Source organism: Leucopleurus acutus (genome assembly GCF_964270905.1).
Source record: "Leucopleurus acutus genome assembly, chromosome: 11".
Classification (NCBI taxonomy): domain Eukaryota; kingdom Metazoa; phylum Chordata; class Mammalia; order Artiodactyla; family Delphinidae; genus Leucopleurus; species Leucopleurus acutus.
The window spans coordinates 55,414,337-55,429,446 of NC_139152.1; the positions used below are offsets into that span (position 1 = coordinate 55,414,337).

Here is a 15,110-nt window from a genome sequence, read left to right on the forward strand (position 1 = left end):
AAAGAAGAGCTCAGTTACACCTTCATACAGTGACAACAAGCTTCCTACCCTACCCTCAGAGAAGTGGCACAGCCCTCAGGAGAGGAAGCTATGAAAGGGAATGAGTTAAATGAATGCTGTATTAACCCGTATTGGTACCGAGCAAATAGGCTACAAGGCACCCAGTTCATCAGTATCCATCAAAGCATCGTTATATCCACCTGGAAGCCTGGTAGGAGGAAAAAAGGACAGTAGATGGGTGATATCATTGGGATCGCTTCAATCATAAATTCATTTCTTAGATCAACAAATGTTGAGTTTTGAAAATATATATATGCTTTATCCTAACTTGTTAAAACCCCTATATACAATTTCCTAAGACCGGGGGAGAATTTAAATAAATTTTCAAAGCACTTGAGCACATATTTATGAAGTGATCACACAATGTGTATAGCACTATGCTAGATACTGTGGAGGCTAAAGAGATAAGACATTCCCTCAGAAGAAAGATCTTAGGATCTTATTTGGGAGATAAAACAGACATACATATAGCACACAAACAACGCTACATATTCCAGGAGGTGCAGTAGGATGAAATATAAAGGAAATGGTCTATGGCAATTTTAGAATAAGGACTCTGTATTCTGCTCCCCTGAAAGTCAGTCTAAGTTCCTTTTATTACTAGCTGTGTCTAAGGTACCTTGGGCAAGTTACATAACTTCTGTATGCCGCAGTTTCTTCATTCGTAAAATGGTGAAATTGAATCTGCTTCATAAACAATCTGTATGTAATATGCTTAGGAGAGTGTCTAACAGAATACATCTGATACTTGTAAAATATTGATTGCTAGAGTGGGACGAGGCTTTTGACAGAAAATGATGCCTTTTAGAAATCGCAGTCAGATTTTCAAAGAACATTTTCAGGTTTGCATTTTATAAAAGGCTGGGAATTATTCATCCTAATGACAACTGCAAATCATTCCCATATAGAGAAGAAAGTGGTAAGAAAAAAATGTCAGTTATTATTTTCTTTTTTAAAAAACCCTCAGATAACTGATTTGAGGTTTCTCTTTAAAGCCTGAAGAGTTCATGACAGCCTACAGCTCATGATGCTGACAGTCCTGAGGATATATGCAAATCATTGCCTATTCAGGAAAGTAGAAAATATTCTAAAGTATACATAAATATTCTAAATTTTTTTAAAGTAAGAAAACAATATTTATTCATTCTTTCACTCACTCAACACACATATATTAAGTGCTCACCATCTGAGGGATGGTACAGTCTGGAATCTATTAAATGACATAGTCTGTGCCCTCAAGAGTTTTTAAGACAGTCAGTAAATAAGTGATTAAAATGCAATGTGGCAGCTCTGGCTGGAGGGTTGAATCTTGAGTGTCCTGAGAGGTCAGACTGCTGTCAGAAAAAGTTCATGTGATCCATATGTATTAACCACAATAATACTGCATTTTAAAAGAATCAACTGAAGAAAGCAAGTAACAACAACATGGCCCATGGACATGGGCATGAACATGGTCATAGTAAAATGGAACTTCCAGATTATAAACAACAGAAGATAGAAGGGACACCATTAGAAACTGTCCAGGAGAAGCTGGCTGCACAAGGGCTAAGGGATCCATGGGGCCGCAGTGAAGCTTGGAGATACACAGGTGGCTTTGCAAATAATGTTTCCTTTGTTGGTGTATTATTAAAAGGATTCAAATGGGGATTTGCTGCACTTGTGGTAGCTGTAGGGGCTGAATATTACCTGGAGTCCTGGCAAAAAGAGGCATCACTGAAGATAATACCTGGAAGTATCTTTTAATGTCTTCTTAACTTTCTAATAAATAGAAGATTTCTTCACTGTAGCTACTCACCTGTGCGTTCTTGCTAAAGAATACTAGCAAGATTTAAAAAAATAAGAAAACATGCAAAATAAAATAAAATAAAATGTGGCAAAGGTTAATACAAGGCACTACAGAAGGCATGGAAGGGGTATATAAGGACAGGGATCAAGAAGGGCTTCAGAGGGAAGATGCTGTCTGAATGAGATGCAGGAGAATGAAGTACTTCAGGTACTTCACTGTGGCTATAGTGCCAATGTAGAAAGCATGGGGTGAAGCTGAGTGTGGAGAGTAAAGCAAAGGTCATGTGAAAGAGTTCTGCCTCTATTCTGAGACCAACATCCACCCAATGAAAGATTTAAGGAAGGGAAATGGCACAAACTATTTTCATTTTTGAAAGATCACACTGGTTGCATGCTGGGAGCATACTGGAAGGTAGACCAGGGCTGAGCTTTTATGAATTTTATAGTTACAAAATCTTGTTTAGTCTTCTGTGTCCATAGAGTTGAGTGAAACTACATGGAGACCCTCAGGGAGTCCACCCTTGAGGAGAGAATATTATGCAGTGGTTAAAAGCACAGAATCTTGATTAAAAGGCCAGTTTTGCCCATTGCTCTCTCTGTGACCGTCGGCAAATCTGTCTTTATCTCTGGTCTCAGTTTCTCTATTTTAATATGGGAATAAAATTATGTCTGTCTTGTATTAGAACTGGTTAACAAATAAATAAATGAACCAAATCTCAGACTTAACATGATAAAAAATTATATCCGGTTCAAGTCAAGAAAAGGCGTTAACTAAAATGATAAAATAAGTTAAAGGTAGCAGGATAAAAGCATCACATGCTGAAATTATTTTACATACATATGAATAATAACTAGTTATAAGACATAATACAAAAATCTTCATTTACAATAATAACAGAGAAGATTAAATACTTTGGAATAAACTTCAAATGAAAGGTATAGAAACTCTATGAGGAAAACCTTCCTGAAAGCTATGAAAGGAGACTTGAAAAAATGAAAGATACCCCAGTTTTTTTAACAGAATGACTCAATATCATAAATTGTCAATTCTCTCCCTGAGTTCATGTAAAATTTAACACAACCCCAACAAAAACATGAATAAGCTTTTTTATGAAGGTAGACAAGTTGATATAAAAAATCATGTGGAAAAACAAACATGCAAGAATTCATTAAAAAGGAAGGACTAGTTCAGATATAAAACATACTATAAAGTCCTCTAATTAAAACAGTGTGACACTGACGCATGAATAAACAAGCAAAGAGAGTAGATCAGAAAGCCCAGAAATAAACCCAAGCACATATGGAAATTTAGTATATGATAAGGTGGTATCACAAATTACTAGGAAAATATGGTAATTTTAATAGATGGTTCTGGGACAGCAGGATAACCATTTGGAATAAAATAAGTTTAGATCTACACTGCACACCATGCATAAGCATAAACTCCAAATGCAATAGGGACCAAAATTTTAAAAAAACATTTGTTTAAGTGCTAGAAGAAAACATGGGTGAATTCCTCTTTAACCTTGGTATAGAAAAAGATTTCCTATGACCCAATATTCAGAGGCAATTAAAACAAATTGATAAATGGCTATACAAAATAAATGTTTTTCTGCATGATAAAATATAAAGTCAAAGACAACTAACAGGGCTTCCCTGGTGGTGCAGTGGTTGAGAGTCTGCCTGTCAATGCAGGGGACACGGGTTCATGCCCCGGTCCAGGAAGATCCCACATGCCGCGGAGCGGCTGGGCCCGTGAGCCATGGCCGCTGAGCCTGCGCGTCCGGAGCCTGTGCTCCACAACGGGGGAGGCCACAACAGTGAGAGGCCCGTGTACCGCAAAAAAAAAAACAAAAAGACAACTAACAAACTTGGAAAAATGTTTGCAACATAGATCAAACTATAGATAAAGTACTAATATTGCTAATATCTATACATAAAGAACTTAAAAACTGAGACGAAAAGAATTTTAAAAAATCCATTAAAATGGGAAAAAGACATGAGCAGACAATTCACAAAAAGAGTTATAAAAATGACGTTTAATGCTAGGAAAAGATTTTTAGCCTCACTCATAATTACAGAAATACAAATTAAAACTATACTGAGATATTGCTATCAGATTGGCAACAATAAAAAAGTATGACAACACATTCTGTAGGGAAACAGGCACTCTCATACATTGCTGGTAGGAACGCAAACTGGTATGGTGTTTTTGGAGGGAAATTTGGCAATACCTAAGAAAATTACATAAACACTTGCCTTCCAACTCAGCAAGACCACTTGTAGGAATTTACCCAGATACAACTCCAATAGTACAAAAATACATTTGCACAGGGTTACTAATTGCAACACTGCTGTTGCAAATTACTGGAAACAATGTAATTATCTAAATACAGGAGAGTGGTTAAATAAGTTATGTACCTGTGCACAGCTGTAAGAGAAAAAAATAGAAAAAGGTTTCTATGAACTAACATGGATTGTTTTCCAGGATACATTAAATTAAAAAAGACACCCCTCCCCCACAAAAGTGCAAAAGAGTATCTATTGTGTGCCACCTTTCATGAAAGAAAAGAGAGAAATAAAATATATATATTTATCTGCTTATTTGTGCCAAAAGAAACACAGAAAGGATAACCCAGGAACTAATAAGATAAGGGATAAGGGAGAGAGGCATTAGGTAGAAGCATGACGGGGACAGAGGAAGGAGCAGTTCTCTGGGTGTAGCACTCTGTACTGTTCTTTCAGAAACCATGATAATGTTTCATAGACCCAAAATAGAAATACATGATTCAAGTCAAGCAGGATGACAGGAGAAGCCAAACTACAATACAAACAATAACAAATGAGCCTAACTCTATTACAAACTACACTGAAGGGTGTGGGAAAGAAAAGAACAAATCTAAATAAGTTCGAAAAACAGTATTTTGAGACTAAGACTAAAGACGAAAAGAAATGTACACAAACATCAGATACTAGGTTAGTAAGTTCCTCCACTTCCCTAGAATGGCATGGGTTGGTAATTCTGAAACTAATTCATGTACGTTTTAGGATTGTGCAAATAAGTAAATAAACTTTGAATAATGACAGGCAGACTTCTTACTGTCAGAGAAAGGAGTTACAAATGAGGAAAAGAGGACGGCTAGAATAAGCCCTGGGGTGTTAGACTGGAATTAAATGCATGAACTCATGGTGATGACAGAGAGATGATAGACAGATGACAGATAGACAGATAGATAGATAGATAGATAGACAGATTTAGACGATGTGTATGTGTGTGCATGTTTACATATACATAGATTTTTTTGGCTTTGTTTGCTGAAAGGGTCTAGAATTAATGATACCAATAGCAAAGAATACAGCAAACACAGAGATTTTGATTTCTAGACACCATTCTCTAATTTAAAAAAAAAAAAACAGGATTCTTGGAGAAATGACTGACCCCAGGGCTAGGGCAGGAAAAGCATAAAATTAGCTTGGAACACCTTGAGATACAAGAAAGAAAAGAAGTGCTCAAAATAATAATAAAAATAATAACAACAACAACAGACACATGTTGAAAGGACACAGAAGTCAACTGGAAGAGGCTCCCAATGGTCAAATCTGGGCCAATTTGAAAAACAAAGTAAATAATGATAGTAATGGATTATAACATATACAGTAAAATAAATATCCATGCTCCATACCGATATACATAAATAACTGAATAACCAGTAAATGGGAAAGAAGGGAAAGCTCTCATCTTTACAGAATTCTAATTAATAAATGTCCAAAAAAAAGATGGAAATTTAAAAATCACCAATTGGCGATTAGTGGGACAATACAGGATAAGAAACAGGATGCTTACATAGTATTAAAGTATCTCTCTATAAGGTACTAATTAAGTACGAAGGGAAAAATGGTTAGTTTACAGTGGAAAAATCCAGCAGACACTACCTAAACCAAGTGATTAAAGTTAACATCACCAATAATAGGATCTCTCAACATCATGGACTCCCTATATGATGTACTGAGAAGCCCACAATATCACTTCTGTGGTATTCTTATCATATATGTATAATATGAATATAATCATTACAAATATAAACATAATCTGGATCCTGGATCATAAATTGAGCATTAGAGATAACTAGTAAAAGTTGAGTAATGTCTGTAGATTAATTAATAGTATAGTATCAGTGTTAATTTCCTAACTTTGAAAATTGTACTGTAGTTAAGTTGTTAACATTTGGAAATTGGGTAAAGCGCATATGGGAATTTTATACTATACATATTTTGTACTTTTTTTCAATTTTTTACTAGCCTGAAATTATTTCAAAGTAAAAAGTTAAAAAAATTAAAATTATTAAAAGGAAAGAAAAGGTATTTAAGAACCCTGCCATATACGGTTACAAAAGTTAGTTTTAAAAGGGACAACTTAACACCCTCTCCAAATAAAAGAATATTTTCTTCTCAAAACAAAACTGTTAAATACACTTTTTACTTTATGAAAAGCTAAAATATGTACATGGAAAGATATCTTCTTTATATAAATTCTCCCACAGATCAGTGCGTTCCCGCTCTCTGACTCATTATTTCAATTTTCCAACTATTGCTCATATTTTCAGAGGTATGATCCAGGTAATGATGTAATTTTTCTGTAAATTAACTCCTAGTGATAGTTTGACCCCAGTGGATATTGAGTGTCGTACAGTCTACTTTTATGGTGTATATTGTTCTAGGCAACAGATTTCAGGGAGTTCCATTTCTGCCCAAGCTATTACATGTAATTTAGTAGCAGTGAAGACTTGGCTCATATGTAGTAAGTACTCATGTGCAGTTATAAAGTTTTCTTTTCATTTTAAAAAGGAACGTGTGAGAAATGGATAATAGGATAAAGGCTCTAGAAAAGGTTAGGCCAATTTTGCCAACTACAAGATTCTTCACTTACTTCACATTCTTACTATCAAAAAAACTATGCTGGGCTTCCCTGGGGGCGCAGTGGTTGAGAATCTGCCTGCCAAAGCAGGGGACACGGGTTCGAGCCGCGGTCTGGTAAGATCCCACATGCCGCGGAGCAACTAGGCCCGTGCGCCACACTACTGAGCCTGCGCGTCTGGAGCTTGTGCTCCACAACAAGAGAGGTCGCGACAGTGAGAGGCCCGTGCACCGCGATGAGGAGTGGCCCCCGCTTGCCGCAACTAGAGAAAGCCCTCGCACAGAAACGAAGACCCAACACAGCCATAAATAAATAAATAAATTTTTTTAAAAAAATTTAACACTATCTTAAAAAAAAAAAAACTATGCGGAAGCACCTTAGTCCTTAAAATATATTTATTTACAATAAGTAGCTAATTATGATGAATGCTTTCTGTATTCTATTTGAACAAAATGTTTTGCTTTGGAAAGTTCAAATGAAAATACAGCAGGTCCCCTGATTTTACCACTAGAGGGCAAAAGAAATTAAGAAAAAGGGCAAACAAAGCTCACATGCTTCCGAGATTCTCTAATTTTACGGTTTGAAATCTCTAGATAGCTACCTTCCAGAAATGAATTCATTCAGAAAACAAATAAGATACTGTACAAATGATGATAGGAAGAAGTTAAGAGGGAAAAACTATCATTTTTTTTTTTTTTTTTTTTTTTTTTTGCGGTACGCGGGCCTCTCACTGTTGTGGCCTCTCCTGTTGCGGAGCACAGGCTCCGGATGCACAGGCTCAGGGGCCATGGCTCACGGGTCCAGCCGCTCCGCGGCATGTGGGATCTTCCCGGACTGGGGCACGAACCGGTGTCCCCTGCATCGGCAGGTGGACTCTCAACCACTGCGCCACCAGGGAAGCCCTCATTTTTTATAAGAATTAAATCCCCAACCATTTTATCAAAAGTGCTCACCTACATACATTTATTAATTACCTTATTGATTTAGTTTAAACATTCAATTAAACACCACAATAGGCTGGTGGTGATAAATTGTGATGTTTCCTCTCCTGGTGATGTTTGAGAAAAATATTGTCTGGTTAATGCAATCGTATCTAGAAAATGAGGAATGAGCTAGTCCAGAAGCAATAAGGCCAAGGTCTTGAGTTCAATTTGTATACAGATCAGTGAACATCTAACGCAGGGCCACCTCCCTCACTCCAATCAGCAAGTGCACATCATGGGTCACGGGGGAATGGTGAGAGAGCGCACGTAGGGCAGCCAGGCTTTGCTCACATCTGAGAATAGGAGGCTGGGGAGTACTGGCAATCACCCCACCCTAGGGATCCCGATTGAAATTGAGGTCACACCCCTCACACCTGGGTGGGCTTGAATCTGTCCCACAGGTAGCAGAGACAGAAATTTCAAATACTGCCTGGATATATGAAGAAAATGTAGCTTCTTCATTTTCTATCATAGATCTACTCTTCCTCATAAACATCCATTTCACTCAGTACCAGGGAGTAGAAGATAGGCTTTTAAACTTGCCAATGTTAGATATTAAAGTCACTCCTTTTTAAAATGGACTCGTCCATGATGCATTTTTCTTTGGATAAATGCTGAATCTTTCCAGCTTCCTCTCTCTTCCCCTGCTCTTTCCAAAGACGGGGAGGCTGGGGCTGATGTGATCACATGGCAGAAAGGGCAAGGCATTCCAGAGCCCTCTGGATTCTCTGTAAATGATCTGGTTCCCTCCAAGACGGTGTGTCACTGAGTCCACGTGGGTCTTTGGATCATTTTACTGACACAAACTCTGGTCCTGACCATTTGCCTCTGTTTGCCTTCTCACACTGCAGCCTCCTTGTGCATCCTCAGGCCTCTGCCAGTTTTCTGATCTCCTAAGCACCAACACATCCATTCATTGAGGCATAAGGGACTTTCAAAAACCCCTAGGAGTCAAAGTTCTGCCTCATCCATCTGGCCACCTGCCAAGGTCACTACTCAATCACCTCACATGTTGACAAAGCGCCTTCCAAAACGGTCCTTTCCTCCCAGAGTGCTAAGCACTGATCAGGGAAAAAACTGAACTCTTCTTTGGACTTTCTGGACAGGACGCCTATACTGAAAACCTGCTTCCCTAATTCCCCTCCTTTTCTCCCTCTGCAGTCCACTGGCATGGAAGGGTAAACACCTTACTTCTTTTTAATGCTTGTAAGGACTTCTTTCTATATTCTCTTTACAAGTCCTCTTTTTATATCCTTTCTGAGGTGGTGTTCTGTAGTCCCTAAAGCAATAGCAGTGGGCAGGTTGCAGACAGAAAATCTAGTTTATCCAAAAAGAAAGATGCTTCTGGAGAGAGTCCAAAAATATCATTCCTATTTTGTGTAAGTCTCAGTTTCCTCAGCCCAAAAATATGGAGCTATTAATGCCTCGACCTACCCTCCAGAGAAAGAGCTCTGTCTCCCTCTTAAAATCAATTTGGGTAAAAAGTCTACGAAGTGAAATTTCATGGGGGCAACTATGTCATAGAGGGCTTGCACCCTTGGAAGATCTGCACTAGCATACAATCCTGCCAACTTTGCCATACAGCAGCATGTGAAAATGTGCCCGTGCATGTCCACGCACATACCCATGGACACACGCACACATAGAACCATCCTCCCCCTGCACCCTCTTTCTCTTTGGAAATGTCTTCCAATCTGTGTTAGGTTCAAACAGTAAGGTGCTGAACATTAAATTTTCAATATAATTACAAGTCTAATGTGTTAACTTTTTGTAAATGATTCAAAAACCTTAAAAACACAACTTATACAAAGACAAAAACCATAAAAAGATAACATTTATTTATTCATTCAATAAATATGTTGTGAGCATCTACTGTATGACAGGTATTATCTGGGGTTCTTGGATATAGCAGTGATGATCAAAACAGACAAAACCACAACAAAACAAACGGGGCAGGAGGAAGGTTTAGGAGATGATGGATAAGTTTATGACACTGATTGTGGGGATGGCTTCACAGGGGTATACTTATCTCTAAACACATCAAGTTTTCTGTATATCAATTTCTGCATGTCAATCAAACCTCAAAAAGTGGTTAAAAAGTAGACTATGACCCTTGAGCTCCTATTTGACAAGGATGGAAAGGGTTTGAAAAAGTGAGGTAGATAATAAGCAATATACTAAATAAATAAATAAAATATAAATAAATAATATTGTACATTAGAAGCAGACAAGTAGAATAGGAAAAGTAGAACATAAGTTATTACAATGGTTAAAGTTGTAATGGTTGTAGCCTCGTTTAGCACATTATAAATTACTCATTCATTTATTCATACTTCTCTAATTAGTTAATACCTTCCCACTGTTAAAGTAACTTTTAACCATCAATAACCATCAACAAAAGAAATGCTATCTCAGACCAGCTAAGGCTGCAGATTCCAGGTTACTGATCAATAAATTCTTAATCAGGACCTGGGGTCTAGTTGACACTCCAGAGTGATTCAAACTTAATCCAATGACCATCTTTCTGCCATCCCTACCTCCCTCTCTCTTTTTAGAGTCACAGGGCACTTGTTAAGTCAATGGGTCTTTTCAATGAGCCTACAGCTTTTACACAGTTTCTGTGCCTGGCTATCAGGCATGGTTTCCTGAAATGAAACATTCTTAAAAGTTTACTTGGCCAGAAAGACATACTGTTTGTCCTTTCATTATTATAATTAATTTTTGCATGATTCATTAGCATTATTAGAACCTATGATGCCTTGTTAGCTTCTCTTGGTAACTGGTCCATCATTCAAGAGGTTTTGTTTCCTGGAAGATGAGAGATTGAGTTTACTCTTGAGTAATGTGGAGAATCCATCTTCTTTCAATATACTCTCTACACATATATTCCTCCACTACTGTCACCATCTTTTTTATTCTTGGTATAGGTTCTTACTCTATCAGAACTCCTGGGATTACTCACAACTCTCTTTATCTTGCCTACACATAGAAATGAAGAAAAATATATATCTATGTTTTATAAAGGGTCATATACTCAACAGAAGACAGAACACTCACATATGTCAACTCCACCATTCTCTTAAAATTAATAAAGTATTAAGCATACCTACTTTCTTTTGTATTACAGTGTCTTTTGTGAACTTTACCTTTTCCCATTTCGAATATCATTATGAATTCATAGCATCATGAACTCAACTTGTTTATGAATAATTATTATTTAATGCTCAAATGGTTCCAAGTTGGATACTGGGAAGATCTCAAAGCTCACTCTGTTGTCCTTTCAGCTCTACCCCTAGTATTTTAAAGCATCCTTGCATCCAGACAAGAATGAAATGTTCATCTAGTCTTCACAGAGCTCTGTTTCCTTTCATAGTGGAGACAGTGTCAAAAGAGAGAATGAAATCCCTGAGAACACAGTTGACGTTGTTTTATTGCTCAACCTCTTTAGTTATAGAACATGTTAAGAGTCCACATTTATATGTTTACCTTAGATTCCCTAAGTCCCTTTTATTTTCTTGTATGTTTTCTACAACATACTTAAATCCAGAATGAGACAGGGCTCTTCATAAAGGGTTCAAATCAGTATTATCCTTCATTTCTACCTTCCAGCTGAACCTAGAACTCAAATCCTTTTTCTGTAGCTTCTACTCTTTCTGCTTGGAAATTGGGGAATGTTTCACAAAAGAAAGGACATCTGAGCCAGGTCTTGAAGAAACAGAGAATTTTTTTTTTTTTTTTCTTTTTTGCAGCACGCAGGCCTCTCACTGTCGTGGCCTCTCCCGTTGCGGAGCACAGGCTCCGGACGCGCAGGCTCGGCGGCCATGGGTCACTGGCCCAGCCACTCCACGGCATGTGGGATCCTCCCGGACCGGGTCACGAACCCGTGTCCCCTGCATCGGAAGGTGGACTCTCCACCACTGTGCCCACCAGGGAAGCCCAGAAACACAATTTACCAGCAGACTGCTGTGGGGATGGGAGTGAGGTATAAAGGGTATTCCAAGTGAAATTAAGCAGGTACAGCTGACCCTTGAACAATGGAGGGGTTAGGAACACTTATCCTCAGTGCAGTTGAAAATCTAAGCATAACTTTATAGTCAGCCCTCCACATCCATGGTTCCACATCCGCAGATTTAATCAATCCCAGATCATGTAGTGCTGTAGTATTATTTATTTTTTTAAAAATCCACATATAAGTGGACTCATGCAGTTCAAACCCATGTTGTTCAAATGTCAACTGTATATAGGTACATCATGTACAGAGATCCAGAAGCATGAAAAGGACTTGGAATAAAATGATGGGAGGAGAAGGCAGTGACAAGAGATGAGGACAACATGGAACGTTTGGTTAGTGTAGGAGGGATCTGGGTTTGCCACACTATGGAGTCTGATTTTCACCCAGTGACTGATCTCATGACTAAAGTGACTAGGTGATTTTAAGAAATATCCTGCAAAACTAACCAGCAGAGTAAATTTACAATAATTTCATAAAAGCAAGTTATTTACGCCATCAACCTTTCTTTAGTGTGAAGACTTCTAGAAAAGAATTAAGGGACTTCCCTGGGGGTCCAGTGGTAAAGAATCCACCTTACAATACTGGAGACACAGGTTCGATCCCTGGTCAGGGAACTAAGGTCCCACATGCCGCGGGGCAACTAAGCCCACGTGCCACAACTACTGAGCTCGCGAGCCTCAACTAGAGCCTGCGTGCTGCAAACTACAGAGCCCATGTGCTCTGGAACCCGCACACCACAACTATAGAGCCCACGCACCATGGAGCCTGAGCGCCACAACTAGAGAGAAGCAATGACAAGCCCGCACGCCGCAACGAAAGATCCCACATTTCTCAACGAAGATCCCACGTGCTGCAACTAAGAACCAAAACAGCCAAAAATCAATAAAAATAAATAAATAATAAATCTTTTTTTAAAAAAAGAAAAGAGTTAAAGAAGGAGAATTTTATGTATAAAAGTTTTTTAAACAAATCCTTGATATTTTTATAAGCTGAGGTTGATGAGTCAAGCCCTAAGGGAAATATCATCACATTGTATAAGTATGATGGTATTTATCCGTCTCCTTCACCCATGGAAAAGGGTTCAGACATACCCATTGTGCCATGTCAGAGCAGAATTCTAAGATAACCCCCATGATCTCTGCCCCTGGTGTTAGGTTACACCTTTGATTAGGTAACGTTACATGTCGAGAGCAAAGGGACTTTGCAGATGTAATTAAGGTCCTAAATTGGTTGCCAAATTCAGCAAAAAGGAAATGATCTCCAGTGACTCTCACTTAACCAATTGGAAGCCCTTTAAAAGAGGATTTCACACTTCACTGAGGTTAGAAAGAGAGTCTCTTTCTGGCTCTGCAGAGCAAGTTGCCATAATAAATTCTCCTGCTACAAGGAAATAAATTCTGCCAACAATTATGTGAGCTTGGAAGAGGAATCTGAAACTCAGATGAGACTCCAGACCTGGCTGATACCTTGACTGTAGCTTTGTGACACCCTAAGCAGAGGACCCAGCTAAGCTATCTGTACTCCTGAACCACTGAACCTGGGAGATAAGAAGTATGTGTTGTTTTAAGCTCTGAAATCTGTAGTAATTTGTTATGAAGCAATAAAACTGACATATCCATATAATGGTAAGGAAAATCATATGCCTATTAAAATAGGCTGTGTGGATAATGGTTAAAGGTACAGAGCCTAAAGCCAGGCTATATGGGTTCATGTCCCAACATCACCACCTATTTGCTGTGTAACTTTTGGCATGTTCCCTCATGCTTCCATGCCTCAATGTCCTCATATGAAATGAGGATAAACATAGGGCTTAGCTCATAAGATTATCCTGAGGATTAAAGGACTTAATTTATGCCAAGTCCCTAAAAGGGCACCTGGCATGCAGTAAGCACACTATAAAACATTCGCTATCCTTAAATGATGCTTCCCTACTAATTATCAATGGATCTAGATATATCGAAGGCTTTCTTCATTTACCCTATTAACAAATACGGGTGTCACTCTATTATGAACACTCAAGGCATTTGATAAAAAGATTAAACTTATCACCGTGCTGAGATTCCATAATCAATTTCATTCAGGAAAAAAACATTAAAGGATAAAATAACGTAAGAAAACAGGATCTCAATTTTAAAGTACAAAATCTCTTGATGTTCCCCCTCCCTCTAAGATCTGGAGATCAGTCACACTTCCAAAGTAATCACTAAAATGCATGAACAGCTGCTTAACTCTTGTGTTGTAATTGCTGCATGTTATTTCCAAGGACTTACACAGTGCAAAAATTCTGTATCTATAAAATAAAATTGAAGGAAAATATTTTGGGGAAAGCTATTCTGCTTTGATAGGTAGAAAGATAGATGAATATACAGATGTACGGAAGAGACAGGCGATAGATAGATAGATAGATAGGATGGATGGAAGGATGGATGGGAGGGAGAGAAGGAACAGACAGGCTGGAATCCTGATCATGACAACATGCATCTTGAATTCCCTGGGTCAAATGGATTGAATTTTTTTTTTTTTTTTTTTTTTTTTGTGGTACGCGGGCCTCCCACTGTTGTGGCCTCTCCCGTTGCAGAGCACAGGCTCCGGACGCACAGGCTCAGCAGCCATGGCTCACAGGCCCAGCCGCTCCGCGGCATGTGGGATCTTCCCTGACCGGGGCACGAACCGGTGTCCCCTGCATCGGCAGGCAGACTCCCAACCACTGCACCACCAGGGAAGCCCTGAATTTTTTTTTTAATTATCAAAACATAAGTGAAGCTTTTTCTGAAAAAATAAAAATTGCTGGTCCATAACATTTTTTAAAATTCCGGCAAAACTGAAAATGGAAAAACCTCTCCCCAAGATACCCAACTAGAAGGATTTAGCCAGTTAAAGGGAAAAGTCAGTTGTGGAATGAAGTATATTGTTGTCAAAGACCAGATACATCAGAATCACATGGGAGAACTTTAAAAAATTATAGATAACTTGGGTTTCCTCCAGACTCCTAGGAGGTCTGGAGTACAGACCAGGAAACTGTATTTTTCTCTGTATTAGTTACAGTAAGGTAGGCTGTAGTAAACAACAGATTCCAAAACATCAGTAGATTAACACAGTAGAAATTAATTTCTTGCCTACAAAAATGGCTCCAGAGTAAGGTTGATGGGGAGGCTCCTCTTTGTGCAGTCACTCAGTAACCAAGACTTCCCATCTGTGGCTCCCCATACAGAGTGGCTTCATTGGTATTTGCTCCCACCAGATGAAAGGAGAAATAGCATGGAGGAGCACGTGTGGAAAGCTATAACGGGTCAGACTACAAGTGGCATGGATTCTCCCTTTTGCTCTCATTCTTTTAAGGAGAACTCTGTTATAA

General features: G+C 38.5%; 1 protein-coding gene across 1 annotated transcript; it reads left to right on the forward strand.

The window, feature by feature from the left end:
- Window positions 1-1,485: 1,485 nt before the first annotated feature.
- LOC309968134 (NADH dehydrogenase [ubiquinone] 1 beta subcomplex subunit 3-like) lies at window positions 1,486-1,841 on the forward strand (the record flags this gene model as incomplete). Its single annotated transcript, XM_082849275.1, has 1 exon — window positions 1,486-1,841. One exon carries the CDS (start codon window positions 1,486-1,488, stop codon window positions 1,801-1,803), a length of 318 nt encoding a protein of 105 aa, XP_082705401.1. The 3' UTR covers window positions 1,804-1,841.
- Window positions 1,842-15,110: the final 13,269 nt, after the last annotated feature.